Source organism: Rana temporaria, chromosome 3, assembly GCF_905171775.1.
Source record: "Rana temporaria chromosome 3, aRanTem1.1, whole genome shotgun sequence".
Lineage (NCBI taxonomy): Eukaryota > Metazoa > Chordata > Amphibia > Anura > Ranidae > Rana > Rana temporaria.
The window spans coordinates 96,327,141-96,353,199 of NC_053491.1; the positions used below are offsets into that span (position 1 = coordinate 96,327,141).

A 26,059-nucleotide genomic window follows, 5' to 3' on the forward strand; every position below is an offset into this window, starting at 1 on the left:
CTAGAGAATTGAGAGGCCAAGTCAACACCAACTGGTTTTTGTGTTCCTGAAATTGTTTTTGCAGTGTGGCAGGGTGCATTATCCTGCCATCATGGAATTTGGTTTCTGTGAAGGGGTGCACTTGGTCAGCAACAAGGTTTAGGCAAACGATACATGTCAAGTGACCTTCACATGAATGGCAGAACCCAAGTTTTCCCAGCAGAACATTGCCCAAAGCATCACACTGCCTGCGCTGGTTTGCCTTCTTCCTGTAAGTGAATCCCGGTGCCAACTATTCCCCAGTTAAAACACCACATGCACTCACTCAGCTATCCACATGTTAAAGAAAACATGATTCATTAGACCAGGCCACCCTCATGCTCACATGCCCCATTGTAGGCGCTTTTGGCTGTGGACATGAGACGGCATTGGCACCCTGACCTTTGTGGCGACACAGCCTCATACACCATAAACTATGACTCATTTTTTGTGCTTTCAACACATCACCTTCAGGGACATATTTATTAGCTGCCCAATATATATCCCACGACTTTCCATTGTAACTAGATAATACATTTTATTCACCTGTCAGTTGTCCTAAAGTTATGGCTAATCTGTGTGTATACATGAGATATATATATATATATATATATATATATATATATACCCCCATGACAGGACGACGACAGCAAAGGGGACAGGACGACAGCAAAGGGGACAGGACGACAGCAAAGGGGACAGGACGACAGCAAATGCCCACCTTGTTGTGCCAAAAGGGGAGAGCTTGGCAGTGGCTCAAATGCTGCTCCGGAGGCTGGAACAGGAACAGCAGGTACTGCAAAGCTCTTCAGGGGATGGGTGGGTCTGATATGTGCTGTAGGAATGCTGGGTCCTGAATCTTCATCCAAAGAACCGGGTAGAAAGCTGCCTCCTGGAGGATCTGGGTCCTCACCACCAGTCTGAGAAGTGGATGATGCTGCTGCTGCTGCTACTACTACTGTGTCACAGCTGGGGGTATGTCGGACAGATTCTGTGGTGAGAATAAATAAAAAATAAATCAATGGATCTTATTTTACCAATATAAACATAAAGCTAAAAATATTTTTTTATCCAAAGAAAAATGTATTAAAGATAGTCCACATTAACATAGCCATGCAGTACATTCCAATTTAATGTAAAATAATCAAGACAGATACAGCCGTGGTCCAGAATAAAGTACAGGGACATTGCATTCAGAACAATGTGGGATAATGTATTTACTTAAAGCGGGGGTTCACCCAAAAATAAACTTTCTGTCACTAGATCCAGCATACTGCTGACATCTGCAGTATGCTGGATTTTTTATTTTTTTTGTACTTATTTTAACTGTCTTTCTTCTCCGGCACCGAGCGGCGTATCCTTCCGGGTATAGGCTTTCCTAAATCAAGCGCAGTTGATTGACGGGCTTGGATAGCGCCTCACACCTTCCGAAAATAGCCGACGCGACTCTCGGCAATTTACGGCCCCTGCGCAGTCAGCTCTACACGGCAGGCGCCGTAAGCAGCCGAGAGTCACGTCGGCTATTTACGGATGGCGTGACACGCTATCCAAGCCCGTCAATCAACTGCGCATGATTTAGGAACGCCTACTCCCCGAAGGATTCCCCGCTCGGAGCCGGAGAAGAAACACCGCTAAAACAATCAGTATGCTGGATCTAGTGACAGAAAGTTGATTTTTGGGTGAACCTCCGCTTTAATGCTATTAGCATTATATCTAAATTGAATTTCAATGTTCAAATCAACATTGCGTCCAATTAGTCTGTCCACGATCAGATCCGCCGGAGCAAGCCCAGGGACATCTAATCATGGAGCCCATAGTTTTTCATATTTATGCAATACAACCCCTAAGTTGATAAACAACTTTTTTCATCCGCAAATGTATTACCAACTGTAGCAATCCATTCCTTAACTGAAGGAGGATCCTCTGATTTCCAGCGTACCATTTTTAGCTTGCGGGCTAAGAATACGTTTCTTACAAGAGTCTTTGGTGTGGGTCTCCCAGTCAAATTCGTCTAGCCTATTAACCACTTAAGGACCGAGCCTCTTTCTGAGATTTGTTGTTTACAAGTTAAAATTTTTATTTTTTTTGCTAGAAAATTACTTGGAAAAAATATATATAATGATTGGAGGTTCTAACACCCTAGAGAATAAAATGACAGCCTTTGCAATACTTTGTCACACCGTATTTGCGCAGTGGTCCTACAGGCGCACTTTTTTTGGAAACAAAAATACACTGTTTAAATTAAAAAATAAAACAGTAAAGTTAGCCCAACTTTTTTATATTGTGAAACAAATGAGTAAATTGATACCCATTCAAAATTGCGCCTGCTCGTGGAATGGCAACAAACCTTTACCATTAAAAATCTCCACAGGCGACATTTTAAAAAATCTACAGGTTGCATGTTTTCAGTTACAGAGAAGGTCTAGGGCTAGAATTATTGCTCTACCGATCGCAGCGATGAACACAGTTTTCGTATGTGTTCGCTTCTACACACAAGCTCGGCAGGATGGGGCACGTTTAAAAATATTTATTTTACCTTTTATTTTTACACTGTTCTTTTAAAAAAAATTAAATAAAATGTGTCACTTTTATTCCTCTTACAATACAAGGAATGTAAACATCCCTTGTTATGCCCTGTACGCACGATCACTTTTTGTGATGAAATAAAATGACATTTTTAAAAAGGTCATTAAAAATGATCGTGTGTGGGCAAAACATATTTTTTTGTCTTCTGAAAAACGATTAAAAAAAAATTAGAACATGCTTCAATTTTTTATGTCATTTTTTAAAATGTCATTTTTTTGTGTCATAAAAAATGATCGTGTGGGGGCAAAAATTACGTCTCATTCCTCTATCTGCAGGAGTCTTTTCCGACAGGATGTGCCTACTGCAAGGGATTAGGGGAAGTGGGCCTCCAGCACAGAGCCTGTGACTGACAGCCATAGCTGTGTATATTTCCCTATGATCTTGTGTAGAGGGGGTGTGTCCCTTACCACCACTCAATTCTCAGATTACACTCAGCTCTGCTCTCTGAGCTGTGCAGTGTGCGACATCAGATCTATTATCCCTGCCTCTGGAAGCTAGGAAAAGCTGTGTATATTCGGGACTGCAGCCATCTCTTCTCTACATTCATTTAAACAGGTCCAACTTATGTTGGAGGATATGTTTAATCTGTGTATCACCTGAGACTAGTCACTTCAATGGGTATATGTAAGAGTTTACAACCACTTTGAATATACAAATTTGCCAGTATATACTAAAAAACAGCAGCCATATAAAGATTGGACAGAATGCATCAAATAGTTGACTGAGCAGTAAGCATACCAATATGAATGGAGTATTTATGCACACTGAGTGGGAAGGGAGGAAGAGGCCACTACTGTATACAAGATATTGAAACATTACAACACTAAACATAGAAAACATATTGAGGAATAGCCTACTGGCCACCAGTGGTTTATATTCTGCTTTTAGGAACATAGTATTTTAGGTTTTAGTGACCCTGTGGTGTGTGCTGACAGTAATTTCAGGAAGTCTTGACTGCTTATCCCGTTACCTCATTATGCTCTTTCATGTTTTCTACATTTTCCCATCAAAAACGTCAGGGGCTGGATGCACACTTCAAGTGGGTTGAAGTCAGGTTTTAAGACCACAGTAGCAGAAAGATGCTAGACTGCCAGCAGACACGTTTTTTCTGCTAGAACTGCAGCAATGCTTTTACATCGACATCCCAGTTTCTACCCATTGCCGATTTACCAACTTAGATTATTCCTATAGTTTTGGGAATGCTCTTATGAAAGCTTACATAAATGTTTGGTAGTTGATATACGCTATATCTTACGATAGCTATTAATGATATACACAGTTTCTATAGTAAGGAGGGATCTAGATTATTCAATGTAAAATTTGTTTTTATATATATAATTTTTTCAGTTTGCATACATTTTGTTGTTGCCATTTTACACTGTATACAGAATGTACAGCCACTGGTGCCTTTGTGCACAGCAGGCCTTTCTCGACCTCTACAAGCTGTGCTGTTCTCACCTGCAGAATGAGAAGTTCCACCCAGCACGTGCAGCATGAACCCAGGCACTGAGCGGAAATTAGAGTTATCGATGGAATGGATGGGATGAGCACTGACAACCGCTGAAAGACAGAATGGTGAATTATGGGACATGGAAATAATGGAAGTAACAAATGGCAGAAAACAATGTGTGTCCCATTAAAATAAGTGCAAAATACTATATGAAGATGTGAAAAAGGAGGGGTTGATTAGGCCTAAAACAATGGCAAGCTTGAGGTGGAAGGTAGTGGGTATGAATGGGCTGGTCTGATTCACTGGAAAAATTACAGTACAGATATAAAAGGAAAAGGGTAAGTGTTGTCCAAAAATCAGATCCCAGCTATAATTTTTGTAATGGAAGTGATAAATGAAGCCTGCTCAGTAAGGCCAAACAATGTTATTCTTAAAAGATGCATGCAAGTAAAAGCCAGTGGTGAATTTAATTTTGCTCTAGTTACACTAGACAAAAAATTAAGGCTGGGTTCACACTGTTGTGAATTGAATGCATGTTTCCCTGCATCCAATTCGCATAGCAGGGGATTGTGACCGGCTCTCACATCTCAGCAGTGGCTCTGGTGCAAATTCCACAGGAGTCCTGTGCTTCTTTTGGTCCATTTCAGGTCCGAATATAGCCAAAAATTAAGGCAGAAATCGGACCTGAAACCGTGAATGGGGACGCGCTGGACTCCTGTGAGACAGAGCGTGCTGCATTGTGAACCCAGCATTAATCACAGCTTCATGCTTCTCTTAAAAAGCTTCTACATGTTTAACACAAGGCAACCAAAACTACAGTCTACCTCAGTGCTCCTCCACCTTTTAAACAGCACCCTTCAAAATTGTGCAAACTTTCGAGGCGCCCCTGTCTACACCGGGGTCCTTCATCACATCAGAAGCCCTCACAGCAGCTCCCCCAGACATCCCCCCCCCTTTTTACATCCAAGTCATTAGTCTCTTTCTCTCTCCCCCCTCCCCACAGAGTGCACAGTTTCCATGGTGCTTCCATCTACCCCAAAATGCACCATGAAAATGGCTGATTTAGCGTGGCACCCCTAAGCCGAGACAGTACCATGGATGAGAAACGCTGGTTTAACTTTATTCCCCATACACAGTCTCAAAGCCCTCAGAAACAGGAATTTATGTCAGTGTGAATCCCACTTTCCCCAGAACTTACGCTGCGGAGGCTGAGAGTCAAAGGGCATCATTATTTTTGGTCTCATTCCCCGACGTCCTGCAAGTGAGGATACAGAATCCTCTGATTCCAGACCTGTGAAGGAAGGTTATGCAGTAACTGTTGGAATTTTACCCAAAATCAATCACCTGTGCTTAATAGAGGTTCCCCCATGCAGTTTAGTCTAGCATGCATGTGGAAGTAAATATCTATGTGGCAATATTTCCCATAAATATCTCCCCACTGTAACTGTACTGCATGAATAGTAAACATTCACAGCATGTATCACGGCTTTCCGCACCTCGGTATGAATTGCTGTGCTGGTGAATGCTGCCTTCTGTAGTGCTTTCCCCAGGTGTCAGGTCCTGTGGGGAACGGGGCAGACTGGTGTCTGTCAGCATAGGATTTGTTTCTGGGGACTTGTCCACTGGCTTTAGCTCTAGTCTTTCATGGTGAATCCAAAGATCAGGAGGCTTCACATCCTTAGAGTTGGCTTTGTATTTATGGGACCCATTAACAGACTTGCACGCAGCTCTTTTCCTGATGGAAAACATACAGAAAATGTTAATGAAAAGATCAGAAGGAAAAGCATCGTTTTACCAGAGGAATATTAATCCAGCAGGAGCACTTGTAAAAGCAGAAGCATCAGACGATGTAAAAAAAACAAAACAAAAAAAAAACAAAACAATCTCTTGCACACTGTATATTAGAGCAGCAGTGTTTTGCAAAGTTCACACATGAGGAACTGCAACACCAACTAACCCCCTGCACATAAATCCTCCTGAATATTGCCATTTCACCAACTCTCACCCCTCTGCTCCACCTCCACTCACAGTCCCCCCACCACCACAGCCACTGCCTGATCCCTCCAAACACCTCCTTGTACATCACTTCCCACGTCTCTCCCCATGCACCTTCACCCCTCGGACAGCTCCTATCTCCATACCTTTCCCTGCTCTTTTTCTTCGACAGCTCATGGCACCACGCCTTTCCTTTCTAGCACAGCTCTCCACTGACTCCTCTGCCCCTCATCTCCACAATGTTCCTTGCTCCAACACAGCAGGTCCTCCTCTGGCTTCTCCCTCCACAACTGCTTTCGGCAACCCACTGAAATCCAACTTCCCCTCAACTACCTTCCCATCCCCTTCACTGTGATCCATCTATCCCAGGCCACCTGATATTCCATCCTCCTCCCCATTTAACACCTCTGTTCCTTTTTTCATCCTTTATTTTGATGTCCTCTGACATTCTTTATTCCCCAGCTGCTTCCCCTCCCCATCCCTCTGACATCCATTCCTCCCTGGATGTCTTACCTTTACGGACCTCCAACCCTATCCAGCCACCTTATCCATCCCTACTGCTTACATGCATCTCTCCCTAGCCATCAGATTCCCTGCAACTTACATCCCTCTGCAACTGTTATAATGCACAAGATCACCATCCCTACATAGAGGTCCCGCCTCTATGGACCTGCAATCCTCCCCAGCCACCTCATCCATCACTACTGCTTACATTTATCTCTCCCCTAGCAATCACATCCCCCCGCAACGTACATCCCGCCCCAACTGTTCTAATGCACCAGATCACCATCTCTCCCTGGATGTCTTAACTCTATGGACCACCAACCTGCCCCAACTACCTCATCCATCACTACTGCCAACATCCATTATCTTCAATTTACATCCCTCCCAAATTGTTATAAAGCACCAGATTACCACACTCAGGAATGCATTGCTTCTAGTAAAGTTCCAGTGTTTGCATACACTGGTTGGGTTTTCCAGGCCCATTCACCATGCAATGAACAAACATTTATGATTACAACAGGGTATGGCAGTATGACGTGTAAAGCATATACAATAAATGTTAGAAACTCACTTTTTATGGTGGGCGTTGGAGCGTCGGGAGCAGATGGCAGCAATGACCACAGCCACTAGCACAGTTATAACTCCAAGGGATACAATGATGGTTAACAGCATGTTCTGATCCAGAGAAGTAGGGCTTCCATGAGGACTATTACTGCCTGCAAATGATGCATCAAAATTCAATATATATCAATAGCTATATCTCTACATGTCTATATCTGATGGTTACCAGTTAATGACAAGAATTTTTGTACCCGATCTAACCACAGCAATTTCCTGATTCAGATGTGCTGGTTTTGCCCAAAAAGAGGAATTATGGTATTCCTGTAAATTTCCTATCTTGCAGTACAGGACACAGGAGGAATATTCATAGACCCTAAATCATGGGTCTTCAAACTATGGCCCTCCAGTTCAGGAAATACAATTCCTATCATGCCTAGTCATGTCTGTGAATGTCAGTGTGTTACAATGCCTAATGGGATGTGTAGTTCTGCAACAGCTGGAGGGGCGTAGTTTGAGGATCCCTGCCCTAGATTATAGGCTGGCACCTTTGAGTGATTGGGACACTTTCAAAGCTTTACTAAACAGAGCATTTTCCTATAACCCTACCCCACTTCCTGAGGCCAGAGTCTTTTAGCAAGCAATACAGAGAAATTAGGGTATGGTGTCTAATTCTCCAAGATATGGAAATTTATTGTCAGGTCATAAATCCTCTAATCTTATTTGAGCAGTACAGGACACAGGCTCGATTTTCACACACTCGGACATGCCCAAGCAATGAATAAAAAGGACATATCTGCCAAATGTGATAGCCACTGAGGAGACCACTTTCCAGGAAAGATTAATCAAAGAACGTTCCATGACGGGTTCAAAGGTTGGTTTCTGCAGGGCAGAAAGAAATATCCCAAGGAAGCACGAGATGTCCCGAAAGAGTGGTCTAATCTGAGAAACCACTTTGTTTTTTCGAACAAAATAGACAAGGCTGAAACCTGTCCCTTAGGAATACTTGCCTTAATCCTGTCAAGTCCAGATTGTAGGGAGGAAAAGAATGAGAGTCACAGAGAAATCTCTGGGATTAAAATGCCTGTGTTCACACCAGGCAAAGAAAGATTTTCAGGTAAGATAGGTAAATTTTTCTTAAGTGTTTTTTCTGGCTTTGAGCAATACGAGAGGACTTGAATGGAATTGGGCGAAGGGGACAGCATATAATGAGGCTACCATGAGGCCCAAAATTGACATGTACAAGCTTGCGCAGGGATAACTCTTTGGTCTTCACATCCGAGCATGATGTTTTAGAAAGGATTTTGGTTTCTGGGAGAAAAACTTTTGCCTGGGCTGTGTCCAGAACGAGGCCCAAGTATTCAAGGTGAAGAGAATGTTGTAGAACAGACTTTTCAAAGTCTATTACCCAACAAAAGGCCTAAAGCATTGGAATAGTCCTTTGCACATGTGCAAATAGTTGAGTCGAAAAGTCCTTCAGAAGGAGGTCATCTAGATACCCTGTTACCGGATTGCCTTGAATTCTTACAAGAGCAAGAGGAGATGCAAGTACCTTTGGGAACATGCTGGGTGTAGAGTATGGGCCAAATGGTAATGACATATAGGAAGTGTTTTTTCGTACTGCGAATTGCTGATAAGGTGGGTAAATATAAATATTTAGATAAGTAGTTGGATGTGTACTGATGCCAAGTATTCCCCTTGTTTCAAAGAGCCAATAACCAACCTTGCAAATTCCATGCGCAACTTTGGAATCTGAAGGTACTTTAGGTTCCAAATAGGATAAATACCCTTGAAAGTGTTGGCGTGCTGAAGGGGTTTGAGCAGAATCCTTTGAAACTGTCCTCTAGAGCAGTGTTTCCCAACTCCAGTCCTCAAGGCACACCAACAGGTCATGTTTTCAGGCTTTTCATTATTTTGCACAGGTGATTTGATCAGTTTCACTGCCTTACTAATTACCACAGCCGTTTCATCTGAGGGAAATCCTGAAAACATTGAACTGATCCAATCCCGAGCAAGGGGGAGTGTCTATACACGGCGCGGCGGGGATACAGCTATTCAAACGAAAGCTGTAATGTTCCCTGCACGCTGATTAACGCGGCAGCGGCGGCATCATCTAGGTATGGGGGGACATGGCTGCAATATATATATGTGGGGGGACATGGCTGCAATATGTGGGGGGACATGGCTGCAATATGTGGGGGGACATGGCTGCATTATGTGGGGGGGACATGGCTGCAATATGTGGGGGGACATGGCTGCAATATGTGGGGGGACATGGCTGCAATATGTGGGGGGACATGGCTGCAATATGTGGGGGGACATGGCTGCAATATGTGGGGGGACACATTTAAAAAAAAGTATCGGTATCGGCGAGTACATGAAAAAAAAGTACGGTACTTGTACTCGGTCCTAAAAAAATGGTATCGGGACAACCCTTATTTATAGTTTATATATTTTAATGTATAAGTGCCCAAATTGGCCCATTTCCATCGCTTGTCAGCCAATTTTCTGAAATCGGTGGCTTATTCCATGCCCACCAACCTCAGAATTCCATTAATACCACCAGCAAGATAGCCGAACCTGATGCCTGAGGAAGGAGCATGCAGGCTCTGAATGTGCACACCACCCCGCTCGACCTGACATCTGGTAGTGACGTCAGCAGCTTTCCCCTGTGTACACCTATAGGCCAGGAAGTGCTGGGAGCCACCAGCACAGCTGTGACCAGAGGGACACCCTTACATGCCGCAGCATGTCCTCCATTACAGAGTGGGTGAACCCTGTATTGTGCCCACACAACGCTGACCATCTCAATTTAACCCTGTGAGTGTATATTCTTTGTTGCCATAAAATTATTTTAAATACTGCACTCAGATGGGCTGCTCTCTCTCCTTGGCTTTTGCATCTACAATCGTTTACAGATGTTGTGAGCTTCTTTGTATGCTGTACAGCGGCCTGGGAGGCAGTGTTCTCCCAGTTAGATAGAGAGATGACTGGGATGATCTTTAGGAAATTAATTTTTCAAGACTAGCATCGACCTGGGATCACCTTATTCAATACAAATTTTTACATTGCCTATACCTCACTCTAGCCAGTTTGGCTAAAATATTCCCTACCAAATCGCCCTGTTGCTAGTGGTGTATTTTTATCCAATGCCGATTTTCTACACATATTCTGGAATTGTGCGGCCATCCAAACTTTTTGGCGGGGGGGTCAGTGTGTAGAGGAGGTTACTGCCATCAGTGTACAGCTCGTGGCTGAGGTGTCTCCTCTAGGACTTGACTCCCTAGCGCCAAGAAGAGCGACATGTACTTTGTTGACATTATGTTATGCTATGTTATGCTATATGCACATAACCGCAGGTAATCGCAGTCTTTTTTGGCAACTGCGGATAGCGGCGTGAGAAAAAAAAAAAAAAAAGACCAGGAAGCACATCATAATCAAAAAAATAAAATAAAAAAGGGTTGCTATGGAAAAAACTACCGCAGCCGGATGTAACCGCACGTAATCGCAATGTACAAATGCAGCTAATCGCAGTGCCTGGAGCCTTGAATTTCACAGAACATTTGTAGTGCTTTTTAACTGAGGCAAAACAGCCGTCTGTGGAAAGGGCCAAACACAGCCACCCCCTAATACAAGGCTACATATGCTAGCAGAGGCATACCCACATAAGTTTGATAAAGTGTGGGGGTAGTTGGTTAAACAGTACATCCACAGTATCCGATTAAAAGCAGCTGTATGTTTGACCAAAAAAACCTGTAAAGGCAAAAAGACATAATGAGCTAGTATGCACTGCATACTAGCTACATTATGAAATACTTACCTCAGACTGAAACGCCTGCACCGTCTCGCGGGTCACAGCTGAGGGAACGGGACTGTTGCTTCTGCGTTTTTTTTCTGGGTTCGCCGGCTCCGAACGAGATGAGCGGCGGAGCCACGATGATGTCACTTCCATGCATGAGTCATCCGTTCCAGCAAGGAGCTCCGATTTTCCGGCAGCATCCGCCGGACCTATAGAGCACATGCACCGTCAGCGGCTGCATGCAGGGTGAATAGCTCCTAAACTGTACAGGTTTAGGAGAAGTCAGGTAAGACTCATTATAGGCTTACCTGTAGGTAAAATGTGCAAGAGGAGGATACAACCACTTTAAGTTGCTACATTATAGCGACTATGTGATGCAATGTATTATGTGTGTGGAATCTGGTCTGGGGATATGGGAAAACTGCCCGTTTCTCTCCCTTTGGGGTGGGCGTGGAACTGTACATCATTCCATGGGTCTGTCAATTTATGATAAGTAGTTTATACAAGGTAGGGTGAAGCCAGTTTTTGCTCTTTTGTGAAGTTTTATGTATATAGTTCATTGAACTGGTTTGTACTATGTTCAGTCTCAGGGTTATACAGATTGTCCAGTGTTGAAGAATTCTGTGTTATGTTGTAGTGTGGCCTGTTCAGGCTATTATTTTCGGTTTTCTTTGTAACGGTTACAAAACGTAACAGAATAAAAAAAAAAAAAGGCATACATTTAAACCATTCAGGGCGGGGGTAGCCCACAACAAGGGTCTCTGGAGTTGGCCTTTAAATAAGCATATATAGCCATTTTAAGCAACAGAAAGATAATTACCTCCGAGTGGCGTGGTTCCCATTTCTGAGGAGCGGCCTTTTCCTGATACACCCGATGCTGGAAGAGAGATGTTTTATCATAACTCTGACATCATATTAAGTTTAAATTGATGCATTAAAGAGGTTCTCTGGGAACACATTAAAATCTTAACACTTACTAGCATTAGTGAGACTGTGCAGTGATTTACAATATTCAGCTTATTAAATTCCACATGAGAGTTGAAGGTTGCTTGAAGTCTCAGACTTTATTATAGACGGAGAGCACCGAGAGAGACTGGTTTTTAAGGAAAGGCAGTCAAAGATGCTCCTAGAATGAATATGTATCTATGGCAGCACCTCCTCTCCATCTCAGCAATGCAGATCTCTAATAAGAGCTGACACTTCAAACAACTCTCAGCTCTCATGTGGAAATTATTGAGCTGAGAGCTGTAAATCACTGAACAGCCCACTCTGTCAGTTAAAAGTGCTTACTATTCTTTGAAATAAGCAGTAAAGATACTAGGTCTAGCCACGGCCATGTTAATCCCCCTTTTAAAGTGAACATCACAGAGATTATGATTACTTGGTTATTAGGCATGTAGGGTATGTTGATTCTGCCACGGGAAGGCATAAGAAAATAAGTTGACTGGTCAGTAAATTATTTAAAAAAATTATTAGGTAAAAAGGTAGAAAGTTAAATTATGGAGGAAGAAAATTAATAAGTTAGAAACATCTTTTTAGATCAGACAATACAAGGGAAAGCAACATTTGTTTGGAGTAGTTGGCAGGCCCACATTTAATATGCAATACAATCTGAAATGGTAAAATGAATCTGACATAAGTCTAATGCAGCAATTGTCTTCAAGACTACACAGTGCTGAGTGCAATAAAAGCCACAGTTGTCCGGTTTCTGCTCATTGCCAGCAAGGAGATCTGTAATTTACTGGTGACCCTTTCCTTTGTCCATTCAGAGCAGAAAGTCACTTTGCACATTTCTCTCTAAGCAGTACATGTTGCCGAGGACAAGTGAGACAATAATTTTACTTTGCATGGGCAAAGATAAGGGGTACTTTAATCACTAGGCTACCGCCCGCCATCAAATGACGATAAGCCTTCTCGAGCCACACGCACCCGCCACTGGGAACACGATGCGCGTGCCCGCGGTGAGCAGGACCGTGGATCTCTGTGTGTAAACACAGAGATCCACGTCATGTCAGGGCGAGGACACTGATGGTGTGTCCCTTGTACATAGGGACACCGATCAGTTACCTCCCCCAGTCAGTCCCCTGCCCCTACAGCTAAAATCACTCACTAGGGTACACATTTAACCCCTTGATCGCCCCCTAGTGTTAACCCCTTCCCTGCCAGTCACATTTACACAGTAATCCGTGCATATTTATAGCACTGTTCACTGAAAAATGTGAATGGTCCCAAAATAGTGTCAAAAGTGTCCGCCACAATACCGCAGTCATGAAAAAAATCAGATCGTCACCATTACTAGTAAAAAAATACTATATATATATATATATATATATATATATATATATTTATATATATATAATATATATATATATATATATATATATATATTATATATATAATGCTATAAACTCTATCCCCTATTTTGTAGCCGCTATAAACTTTTGCTCAATAATTTTTTTTTTCCTTGAGGATATTTATTATAGCAAAAAAGTAAATATTGATTTTTTTTCAAATTGTCGCTATTCTTTTGTTTATAGCGCAACAAAAATAAAACAGCAGGTGATCAAATACCACCAAAAGAAAGCTCTATTTATAACACATTGCTAATTTCCATGCAAAATTTCCATGCAGTGCACCTCTAGCAAATATGGTGCAGGAGATGGTCAGAGACTGCAGACATGGTGCAGGAGATGGTCAGAGACTGCAGACATGGTGCAGGAGATGGTCAGAGACTGCAGACATGGTGCAGGAGATGGTCAGAGACTGCAGACATGGTGCAGGAGAAGGTCAGAGACTGCAGACATGGTGCAGGAGAAGGTCAGAGACTGCAGACATGGTGCAGGAGATGGTCAGAGACTGCAGACATGGTGCAGGAGATGGTCAGAGACTGCAGACATGGTCAGAGACTGCAGCCATGGTCAGAGACTGCAGCCATGGTCAGAGACTGCAGCCATGGTCAGAGACTGCAGCCATGGTCAGAGACTGCAGCCATGGTCAGAGACTGCAGACATGGTCAGAGACTGCAGACATGGTGCAGGAGATGGTCAGAGACTGCAGACATGGTGCAGGAGATGTCAGAGACTGCAGCCATGGTCAGAGACTGCAGCCATGGTCAGAGACTGCAGCCATGGTCAGAGACTGCAGCCATGGTCAGAGACTGCAGCCATGGTCAGAGACTGCGGAGATGGTCAGAGACTGCAGACATGGTGCAGGAGATGGTCAGAGACTGCAGACATGGTGCAGGAGATGGTCAGAGACTGCAGACATGGTGCAGGAGATGGTCAGAGACTGCAGACATGGTGCAGGAGATGGTCAGAGACTGCAGGCCATGGTGCAGGAGATGGTCAGAGACTGCAGCCATGGTGCAGGAGATGGTCAGAGACTGCAGGACATGGTGCAGGAGATGGTCAGAGGAATGCATCCATGGTGCAGGAGATGGTCAGAGACTGCAGCCATGGTGCAGGAGATGGTCAGAGACTGCAGCCATGGTGCAGGAGATGGTCAGAGACTGCAGCCATGGTGCAGGAGATGGTCAGAGACTGCAGCCATGGTGCAGGAGATGGTCAGAGACTGCAGCCATGGTGCAGGAGATGGTCAGAGACTGCAGACATGGTGCAGGAGATGGTCAGAGACTGCAGACATGGTGCAGGAGATGGTCAGAGACCTGCAGACATGGTGCCAGGAGATGGTCAGAGACTGCAGACATGGTGCAGGAGATGGCCAGAGACTGCAGACATGGTGCAGGGAGATGGCCAGAGACTGCAGACATGGTGCTAGGAGATGGCCAGAGACTGCAGACATGGTGCAGGAGATGGCCAGAGACTGCAGACATGGTGCAGGAGATGGCCAAAGACTGCAGACATGGTGCAGGAGATGGTCAGAGACTGCAGACATGGTGCAGGAGATGGTCAGAGACTGCAGACATGGTGCAGGAGATGGTTAGAGACTGCAGACATGATATAGGAGATCAAAGCCTCACCAGTGCCCATCATATGCAGCCTACCAGTGCCGAGCAGCCTCACCAGTGTCCCTCCATATGCACACCATCAGTGCCCAGCAGCCTACCAGTGCCCAGCGCTTGATCAACTTTCCAATTTTTTTTTATAAATTTCTATGTTTATACAGATTCACACTATGTGGAGTAATTTCTTTTTTGCTCATGCCATTTTAAACATTTGAGAGGATTTGGTCTGACAAGTTGGTTGCTTCTGATTGCTTCTTTGTGACATCTCGTAAACAATTAGGCCATCTTCCATCTTGATATGGAGCACAGAAGTGGAGGTCCCATATATTGGTGTTTCCTCAATAACCGGTGGTGGTTTTATTGTCTGTATCTTCACTTCAAAACTAATGTCACGTGGAATCCCCTTTCTGGCTATATAATCTGTTTTCACCGTTTAGCCAAGAACTGTTCTATTCATGGTTCAAAAAGCTTTATATGATGGAACATGGATTTTAGTTTGGGTGTGAATTTCATATCACTTTTCACCGTTTTTAATTTGGGGTCATTTCACATTATATTGTATACATATGAATTTGTATCATACATTTTTGAGTGCTGCCCAAAATTTTATTTTACATAATTGATTTACACTTGTCTTCGTGTTGTGCTGGCTGCCTTTCGATGTACGTATGCATGTCAGCAAACTAAAACAATTTTTCAATTTACATAAAGAAGCCGCCAAATTGAGGTCTGTGCTAAACCTGCAACTCTAATTTGCAAAAAAACAAAAAACAAAACACTCCTTTATACGGATTCTAGCTTTATTTTGTATATCCAGCACCGTGTGATAATGTTTTGACATAATTCAACCTTGATATGAAAATATTAGCCAAGTATCACAAGGTGATCGTGCATGTAGGTGCATTGGCCACACTCTATTTTCATACACGCTGGAAAACACTAAGGCCCCTTTCACACTGGGGCGGGAGCCGAGGTGGCAGTATAGCGGCGATATACCGTCGGATTTGCCGCGGGATTCTGCCGATAGCGGTGCGATATTAACCCCCGCTATCGGCCGATAAAGGGTTAATACTGCCCGTAATGCGCCTCTGCAGAGGCGCATTGCGGGCTATATTACCGCGGTTTCCCATTGTTTTAAATGGGAAGGAGCGGTATACATACCGCTCCAAAGATGCTGCTGACAGGAGATTTTTTTCTCTCCAGCCAGCGCATCGCCTCCGTGTGAAAGCCCTCCAGCTTTCACATTGAGGTTGCTGGGCAGGAGTTTTTCAGGCGGTATAGCAGCGCTATTTTTAGCGCTGTACTGCCTGAAAAACTCAGTGTGAAAGGGGTCTTAGGCTAAATAAGTAGAAGCATAAACAAGCTTCAACTGAAAATAAATAGGCCAAGGCATACCAACAAGGGCATTTTATTAAAAATAGGGAAGGAACCCTGGTGGGCTAAAGGAGCTTGCAAAGACATACACCAAGTGTTTACATTTTTACTGGAATTGCTTAGTATAACGTCCTAATTTTCTTATAAGTTGGCAGACCTGGACCCAGGACACTTTTCTTACAGGGCAGTCCTATCACGTGTGAATAAATAGATCCAATGGACCAACATCCACTAAATAAGCAGGCGAGTAGCCTGGTATAGGTGAGAGATGCATGTCAGAAGAGATCACCTCCTCAATACTTTGAAGTTGAGTTCTATGGCAAAAATGTTGACTGAGCTTTTAGCTGTAGATGATCAGATTTCATTCAGGCCTCAATGGAGGGAAAACATATTCCTTTACCCAGAATTAGCCATATGTGGACAGTGGGCAGAACTTTGTGGATATAAAAGTAATTTTGGTGGAATATCTATTCATCTAGCATATCAAATAGTATAATGAAAATAGCACAGGGAAAGATTACTTTAGTTCTACGCAATACAGGATTATAAGGTCACAAACCAAACACAGGATTAATGCTGAAAGTTTCAAGTTACAAAAGACCTTATGGAAGATTACATTAGGGATAATTTAGAGATGAATTTACTAAAAAATTGGTCCATTCTTTAGCTCTGCTTACCTTTTGGTGTACGAAAAAAGCACAGCTTCTGACAATGGGACCCATTCCTTTAGAATTTCTTGCTTGGATCTTAAAGTAAATATGGAGTATCTAGAGTCAGCTCTTGAATTTGGTGGGTCAGGCGATTTCCAACAACTGGCTCTATTACCCAGTCATGCAGCTCTGCATGAACATCTGTGCTGTAATATATAATGTAGCCTATAGGACACAAAGTAAAAATAAAGAAATCATTTAGCTTTTGAAATGAATACAGAACGTTTCAACCAGCATACTTCATACACAAATGAGAAACAGCAATGACACGTTTGCTGTTGCTTTATAAGGGCCACATTAAAGCACCCTTCTACATGTTATGTAAAACCTAAACTGAAATAAGTGTGTGCCCTGTTCATGAATGCCATGTTGGAAATTTCACTTACTCCATGCACACTATAGCCAGAACAAAGCACCATTGTTAAAAGATAAGTTCACCTTTCTAAAAAATAAATGCACTTCTTTTCTTCTTAGGAGCCTAAAAAGCAATGCACCCGCAAATCAGCAGCTCAATGCTCCTGTAGACTGTGAAAAGCTGTCCTACCCCTACCTTGTATGGGCAGGCAGTTACTGAATTGACAGGAAGAAACCAACGAAGCACCCTGGTAGTTCATGGAGAACTACAAGCCATCAGCCGCAAAGGATGTGGTAATTAAAGTTTATTCATTCACATAACTCTGTTAACGCCGCATGTGACAATGGGTACAGGGAAGAAGATCCCCAGTCCACTGTCACAATTAGAATGGGATTGGGGGAGACGATGCAGGGTGGGAACATGTTACATGTTTCCAGCCTTAAAATCAGGGTGAAATGTGCAACATGTTCCACAGGAAAACGTATCCTTTAATACAGTAGTACATCTCCTGCTACAGAGATTAGGCAAGAAAGAGCAACAGCACACTGATGAGGATGAGGGGAATCTCTCTGCTTTCCCCTCTGACATTCCTGCTTTTAGAAGGACTGATGGGACTGTGCAATACAACACACAGCCTGGTTAACCCATAAAATGGCCTTTCCCCTCCTAAAGATCTTGTTCCTTTAAAGCATTTTAGACCGCACATTGCTTGTGCTGTGTCATTTGGCCCGCTGTATCACCTAAAAAACCTGTCTGATCCTAGCCAGTTTCTGCACCTCCCCCTGCTGCTTAGCGACAATGTGTCAGTTATTGTGCCTCTGTCATCCGCTGTGTCTCCTCGTTGGCTCACATCACGAGGAGTTCTCGGGCCCTCCTGCTGTATCTGTCAGATGGGGAGAGAGAGAACCAAGGAGGCACGTGAGCGCCGGAAGACGCTCTGATACAAGGTATAAGTCGCCTTTTTTTTTTTTTTTATAATAGTAGCTTTTCCAACTACATTAAGCGCCCATACATGAATTGTTTTGTTTTCAATAAATAAGCGTGTTTGAAAAAAAAAAAAAAAAAATTCCTTAACCACTTCATACCGGCCTATTTTGGCACTTCTCTCCTACATGCAAAAATCATATTTTTTTTGCTAGAAAATTACTCAGAACCCCCAAACAATATGTTTTTTTAGCAGACACCCTAGGGCAAGAAAATGGCGGTCATTGCAACTTTTTATCTCGCTCGGTATTTGCGCAATCATTTTCAAACGCCTTTTTTGGGGAAAAAATGGTTTCATGAATTAATAAAACAAAAGAAATAAAGTTAGCCCAATTTTTTTGTATAATGTGAAAGATGATGTTACGCGAGTAGATACTACCCAACATGTCACGCTTTAAAATTGCGCACACTCATGGAATGGCGCCAAACTTCATTACTTAAAAATCTCCATAGGCGTTGCTTAATTTTTTTTTACAGGTTACCAGTTTAGAGTTACAGAGGAGGTCTAGTGCTAGAATTGTTGCTGGCGCTCTAACGCACGCGGCGATGCCTCACATGTGTGGTTGAACGGCGTTTACATATGTGGGCAGGACTTACATGTGTGTTCGCTTCTAAGATTGTTTTCTGGCCGCTATGATCGTTCTTATGGTGCACAGAATCGCCGGCTGAAGAGATCGGATATCTGAATGATGCCCTGTAGCTGGCAGGCATCTTCAGATATCCCCACTGAATGTCCAGGACGTCATATGACGTCCTTGGACAGTAAGTGGTTAATTCACACATCCAATGTGGATAGGGGAATCCTCCCTGCCATGCTATTCTGCTGGCTAGGAGTCTCTTCCCTGTCGGCCATGATGCAATAATCAGTTTTGCCGGCAGCACTGATCAGGCAAAAACACTACCCGCTATTCCATACATGGATCACAATTCAGCTGCCCCATGCTGAACAGCCCTACTTTAGCCTTGGTTTTGCTTTGAAATTATTACAAACACAAATGTAAAGTGCTTCAGCTGAATTTAAACCATATTTCAGGATAATTTTAATAACTGGTTTATAGGGAACCTTACATTTCCATATGAAATTAACAGAATTTTGCCAATAAGAAGAGATGCACTATATTCTTTGCATTCATTCTGGTCCCATATTACTGAATAATTCTGTTCTCCTGGGTATATGCTGTGAAAATTTTCAAAGCATAAAAAAAAAAAAAAAAAAAAAAAAAAATGATGCAAAGAGTTCATTATTGCCATGTCACCTGTAATTTTGCCATTTGCTTCTGATGGAGGTTGCCAGTTCACAATAATAGTGCGTGGCTTGCCTTCTTTGCTCACGACAGTCACATCTTTAGGAGGCGAGGATGGCACTAGAAAATAACAAAGTACAATGATACTTTGCACAGAACTGGACAAAGTGCAATGATACAAGTTTTCTTTTTTTTTCTTTTTTAAAGATACCTGATTCAAAGGTAGTGCCATGGGCAGTCATGCTCCATGTACTTGACCGTCGACCTTTAGTAACCATCACTGAGAACTCATAAAGGGTGTTTGACTTTAGACCACTAACCAAATAGCTGAGTGTTGTACTGTTTGCCATCTGAGAATGTGGAAAAGTAACAAAAAGTACACATATGTTAGGCCTAATGTATCATTTACCCTTGTTTTCATATTCACAATGCTAGTTCCAAATGTATTACACTTTATTCATACCGTTTTATAAAGCAGTGTGCATGGGTGTGGTATATCTATCTATCTATCTATATATATCTATATCTCTATCTATCTATATCTCTATCTATCTATCTATATCTCTATCTATCTATCTATACACACACATACATACATACACATACATACATACATACACATACATACATACATACATATATATATATACATACACACACATACATACATACATACATACATACACACACACACACATACAGTGGGGATCGTTTTTTTGTTTTCTGTAATTTTGAAAGTGTAAATGATGAAAATAAAATCTAACTTTTGACATACAAGAATGTCTAATCTGTAATTTGATGCCTTTTGGAGATTTTTCCATCTTTCCTTGGCTTCATTATGCGCATTAATACAAATTTTTACCTGGGGTGCCCAAACTTTCGATCCCCACTGTATATACACACACACCACACACACACAAAACGGGGGGGGGGGGGGGGGGTGTTGGGGCGCTTGCCAATTTTAAATACATACAAGTTCAATAACTAATTAATTTTAAATATTAATAATGGTGCAGATGATGCAAATAATTAATAACCAATGTGAAAACACTAAAAAAATTTGCAGAGATAATAACTATCAATCATCATAGTAAAGTGCAAACTTCGTGCCAATTTTCTTAAATGTGCAAAAATAGCAATAATAATAATCATAAGCAGATCTTCATGCATTCATGTGTAATGAGTGAAAATCAAAAAGTGCTCCTTGCAAAAAAACAACAGTTTCAATCTCATGCAAAAGATAGTTATCCAGTGTCCATAACTTTCCTGATTTGTGTAAGGTGATAAAAAATCCACTGCAAAACTGCCAGGTGCTCCACTCCAAGTGACCAGGGCTGGCGATGTCTATATGGCTCTCAATGTAGATACACAAGCCCCAGTAGTAGAGTGTAAAGAGAAAATAATGCTCCATAGTGCGTATCATTTAAAACAAATACTTTTTATAAGAATATATGCACTTACAATTTTGTAGAAACAAAACAGCATTGGAATAAAGCTCCTCCGCTCTCGGCCGCAAGTGGGGATGACGTCACCTACGGCTCTCCTCCCTCCCTTACGCGTTACGTGACTGGTCACGCCACTTAATCATAGGGTATCCATGATTAAGTGGTGTGACCAGCCACGTTAACGCGGGAGGGAGGAGAGCGCTACGGGACGTCATCCCGCTCGCGGCCGGACGAGGCGGAGGAGCTTTATTCAGATGCCGTTTTGTTTCTACATAATTGTAAGTGCATATTTTCTTATTAAAAAGTATTTGTTTTTTAAATGATACAGCACTATGGAGCATATTTTCTCTTTACATCTACTACTGGGGGCCGTGAACTACTTTGAGAGCCAATAGACATCGGCAGCCTGGAAGTTCTTTTAAAAAGTGATCCTCTGTGGTTTATCTGATCACCGGGAGTGTGAGCTGCTGCATATTCATTTGGAGGCTTTTAACATAAGCAGCTGAGGTGAGAGGCTGGTGTTAACGGGGTCACTTGGAGTGGAGCACCTGGCAGTTTGCAAGTGGATTTTTTATCACCTTACACATCAGGAAAATTTATGGACACTGGATAACGATCTTTTGCTGAGAATGAACTGTTTTTTTGCAGGAGCACTTTTAGTATTTTTCACTCATTACACATGAATGCATTGAAGATCTGCTTATGATTATTATTATTGCACATTAAGAAAATGCACCAAGTTTGCACTTTACTATGATGGTTGATAGTTATTGTCTCTGCACATTTTTTTAGTGTTTTCACATTAATTAATATTATTTATTTGCATCATCTGCACCATATTAATATTTAAAATTAATTAGTTATTGGATATGCATTTATTTAATATTGGCAAGCGCCCCAACACCCCCCCGTTTTTATTTTGTTATCAGTGTGTGAGCACTATTTGGTTGTGGTTGCTGCTAGGATTGATTATTCTCTTTACACATCAGTCTCCCTATAATTTACATATAGTTATAGCTGTTCGTGGAGTTTAAGGTATTCAGGTATTTTTCCCCCCCATTTTGTGTTATTCTCTAGTTAGTGTGGTTTGCGCCATTAGTTTCCACATACATACTATATATATATATATCTAATATATATATATATATATATATACATACATACATATAAACACACACCACCACACACCACACACCACAACACCACACTTCCATCAGTCTCTCACCTTGTACTTTGTGTTAGCTGGAATGTTGGTTTTCCATTTTGCAGAAATAATAACGTGCATCTGTGATCTTCTGGTTTTGGGTAGAGAGTTGTCTGCCCAGGTTAGCCGTACTGTGTCACTGCTCAAGATGGTTGCTGGACCCCACAGGGGGCAACATGGGGCTGGGCTCTGGGAACTGGGGTGTATGAGGCAATGAACAACATAAACATCAACTTCAGAAGTGTCTACGTCACAAAATTGTGAAAACACATGGAAAATTAAATATAAAAAAAGGGATGAAATGGATGGAAAAATATGGAATAGAAAATGATATGAAAAAAACATGCAGGAAATAAATACATTATGCACAGGCAGCCCAGGCATATGATAAAATAAATACAAATCAAAAAAAGGTAAAAGGTTTTAATAGTTAAAGTAAGAGAGAAAAAAGGGAGAGAAAGAAGAGAAATTGTTAGTATTAGCACAAACTACAAATATTCTGAGATTTTTCCAATGCTTATATGTTCTCTCTGCCCTATAAATAGAGCAGAATATATGAATTATGCAGGTTACTGTATGTTGTCGCGTTACAGCACTTTCATATAAAGGGATGCCTTCCCCCATATTGTTAAAAGCCTTCAGAGAGATGACATAGTGTGAACTAGGGTCTGCAAAGAGAAAATTCAAAAGTTAAACCAAAATGTTCAATAGTAAAACATTAACATCAATGGAGGAGAACACAAAACGGCATTCAAAGAATGAGCCGGGAATTTTATTTGATTAGTACAATTTTATCAGCTTCGGCTCTTTGAACCTGTCTGGTACACACAGAGTCTGAAGTGGCTTTAAACAAGCCGATTACAGTTCTGCGTCTTGAATTCACGGTAGAGGTGATCTGTTTGGCTATAGAGCATCCCAAGTACCCCTTATTTAAACCTTACAGTACAGCACAATCAAATATCATTGCAATAAATGCTGAGCGGTTTTCCGGTCTCAAGCCTTTTAAAAAAAAAAAAAGGTGTTTACATCCCCCCCCCCTCCTTTCTTAATTTTTTACAAAAATCATAACTATAAACAGACTATTTAGTCATGGACTTGTGTTGGCATATGGAAAAAAAAAGGAGTACCATAAAAACTACATTTATACCATTAAAAAAATCTAATGCACAACACTAAAAATTACAATCAACACGCAGAGATTCCAATTACAGTTCACATGTGGACTCAACACGTTTTGGGAATTCTTCAGGAGCACATGTGACAGAATCCATACAATAGAAGCCACGCATATTCTTTAATAGAGTACCATATATACTCGAGTATAAGCCGAGTTTTTCCCAGCACATTTTCTTTATGCTGAAAATATCCCCCTCAGCTTATACTCGAGTCACCTTTTTGCACCTAATTGCCCGGACTTTGAGGACCTGGTACCGGCCTGCCGTAGGTCCCCTGGACCCCAAACTTGGCACACACATAGCCCCACACTTCTACAAGTGTGCAAAGTTTGTTGTCCGGGGGCCCTATGGCCGGGGAGTACCAATTTTTCAAATTCGGGCACCCCTTCCATAGACTCATGTTAAATATCTCCGGTAAATTTGGGCACCCGAAACTTGCCACACATGTAGCCCCAGTTCTATAGTATCCATGATGCCCATAGAGGTGATGCCCATAGAGGTGCAAATGAGTAAGCCAAGGTACAATCAGTAAACAGTCAATGGTATTGTACATAATCTTAAAATGAAAGTAAATACTTTCCAATGGGGAGCCAATAGACAGAATCGTCATCCAGTCACCATAAAGACAGCATGGTAGTCATAGTAGTAAAGGCACATATAATCCAAACAGGGGGTTCTTGATAAATATCTCAGAAACTAATGCGGACCTGGCTTCTTTTGAAACTCTTAACGTTACCCCAATTGTGTCACATATGGAGACCAGGCTTAAAACTTGGGCTTCTCTACCGCTTAATCTCATAGGCCGTATAAATATCTTTAAGATGAATATACCTACCCAAAATTTTTGTATGTGTTCCGGGCATCCCCTATTTTTTTTATTGAAAAAACTTTTTAAAAAACGTAACTCGCTCCTGTTCACTTTTCTGTGGCAAGGGTCAAACCCATGGATTGCTAGGGCCTCTCTCCAGGCTGCTAAGCTGGATGGGGGTTTGGCATGTCCCAACTTGAGACAGTACTTTATAGCGTCTCAGCTCACATATGTCTATGACTGGTTCCTGGAGGCCTCTCCGTCCTGTTCCACCGCTCTACTGACTGCTTTGGTGGGCTCCAGGGACTCGCTGGTTGATAACCTATTTAGGTCAAGGGCCAGGCGGTGCTCCCGGGACTCCCCGATAGAGGTTAGCTGGTTGGCTTGGCATGAGGGTAATGGGGTGCTTACAGACTCGGGCAGGGTGTCTCCTATGGCTCCCCTATGGCAAAATTTTGAACTTCCCTGAGCTCCTGGGCCACCCAGACTCCGGGTGGTGGACCCAAATGGGGGTCACACGTGTTTCACACATCTTTGTTCAGGACACATTTATTTCATTTGAGGATTTGAAGGTACGCAGTGGGATAACGGAAAGAGCTCTATTCAGGAATATGTCACTCCGCCACGCAATACGGACTCAATTTGAGGGTTTGACCCAGGAGCTCACGGAATCGCCTCTAGAGGCACTCATGTCATATTTAGATTTGGGGAAGCTGGTTACGACATTCTACTCACGCCTTCAGTCGGTAGGGGTTAAACCCTTCCTGAATGCTCGGCGGAAATGGGGGGTGGATATTCCGGGGCTGTCCGAGGAGGGGTGGGAGGAGGCCTCGGAGGTTTGCTTCCTTGATCTGATTGGGTCCAATGATCAATATGTTCAATTTAAATGTATCCACCAGCTACACTATACTCCTGCCAGGTTGGCCCGCATGGGTACGATTTCCAGTGCTTCTTGTCCTCGGTGTGACTCCACCGAGGCAGACTACATACACATGTTTTGGTCATGCCCTGCTGTATCATCGTACTGGAAGGAACGGTTTTCTTTTTTTGGGGACTCTCTGCACTTCGATTCCTCTCACCCCGGAGGCTGGATTGTTGGGGGTGCTCAATGACTCTATACCTACAACGCATGCTCGGACTCTGATTCAAATAGTTTTGTTCTATGCTAGGAAACGGATATTGTTACAGTGGAAAAGTGCGTCCGCCCCGGACATTCAAATGCTGTATCGTATGGTGAATAAGGTTTTACCCATATTTAAATGCATATATAAAAGGCAGGGCCTGCCCCAAAAAGTTAAGCAAGATCTGGCAACCATGGCTGTATATTGCAGACTCTTTCTGGAAGGATACCCCACTTTCTCAGCCATAAAGGGTTATGGGGGGAGGCTCTGGTGAACGTCAGGGGGGCTGGTGGACGGATTGGATGGATGCTTGAGTGTGCGTGTGTGTGTGTGTGTGTGTGTGGGTCGGGGGTGTTTGTACCTATCAGGTAACTATTACATGTGGCCATGTTTGGTCCACATGGGTCACCCGGGAGTAACGTTTTTTCTAGTTCCTCCATTGAGGGACCGGGGCAATTATCCCGAGGGAGGGAAGTACAGTGGAGTGATGTGAGTTGGTTGCATTTTGTGCCATGATATGCCTATATTGTACCGATTACTGTGCCTTTCCTTTTTGATGACTGTAATTGCAGAAAACAAACAAAGTTTATAAAAAAAAAAAAATATCTCAGAAACAAACTCAGCTCAAAGGCTGGATTGAGGAGTTTAAGAAGATATAGCACAGTGTCTAGGTTTTTCTCCTGCTATTACATTATACAACTTATTTCACAGTAGGCATTAAACAAAATAACATTTTTGGTTTAAAGCTTTCTGAACTGGTTTTCA

At 42.5% G+C, this 26,059-nt stretch overlaps 1 protein-coding gene across 1 annotated transcript in view; it reads right to left on the reverse strand.

Annotated features, from left to right (window-relative positions):
- Positions 1–26,059, reverse strand: part of NEO1 (neogenin 1) — a 223,333-nt gene that overhangs the window by 14,023 nt on the left and 183,251 nt on the right. The window contains 15 exon segments of the mRNA XM_040343027.1: positions 740–1,009; positions 4,063–4,164; positions 5,253–5,345; positions 5,551–5,789; positions 7,125–7,269; positions 11,731–11,787; positions 16,926–16,956; positions 16,959–17,003; positions 17,005–17,123; positions 19,554–19,661; positions 19,753–19,891; positions 22,212–22,350; positions 22,352–22,403; positions 22,406–22,437; positions 22,765–22,858. Coding sequence (XP_040198961.1) covers positions 740–1,009; positions 4,063–4,164; positions 5,253–5,345; positions 5,551–5,789; positions 7,125–7,269; positions 11,731–11,787; positions 16,926–16,956; positions 16,959–17,003; positions 17,005–17,123; positions 19,554–19,661; positions 19,753–19,891; positions 22,212–22,350; positions 22,352–22,403; positions 22,406–22,437; positions 22,765–22,858 — 1,665 coding nt within the window.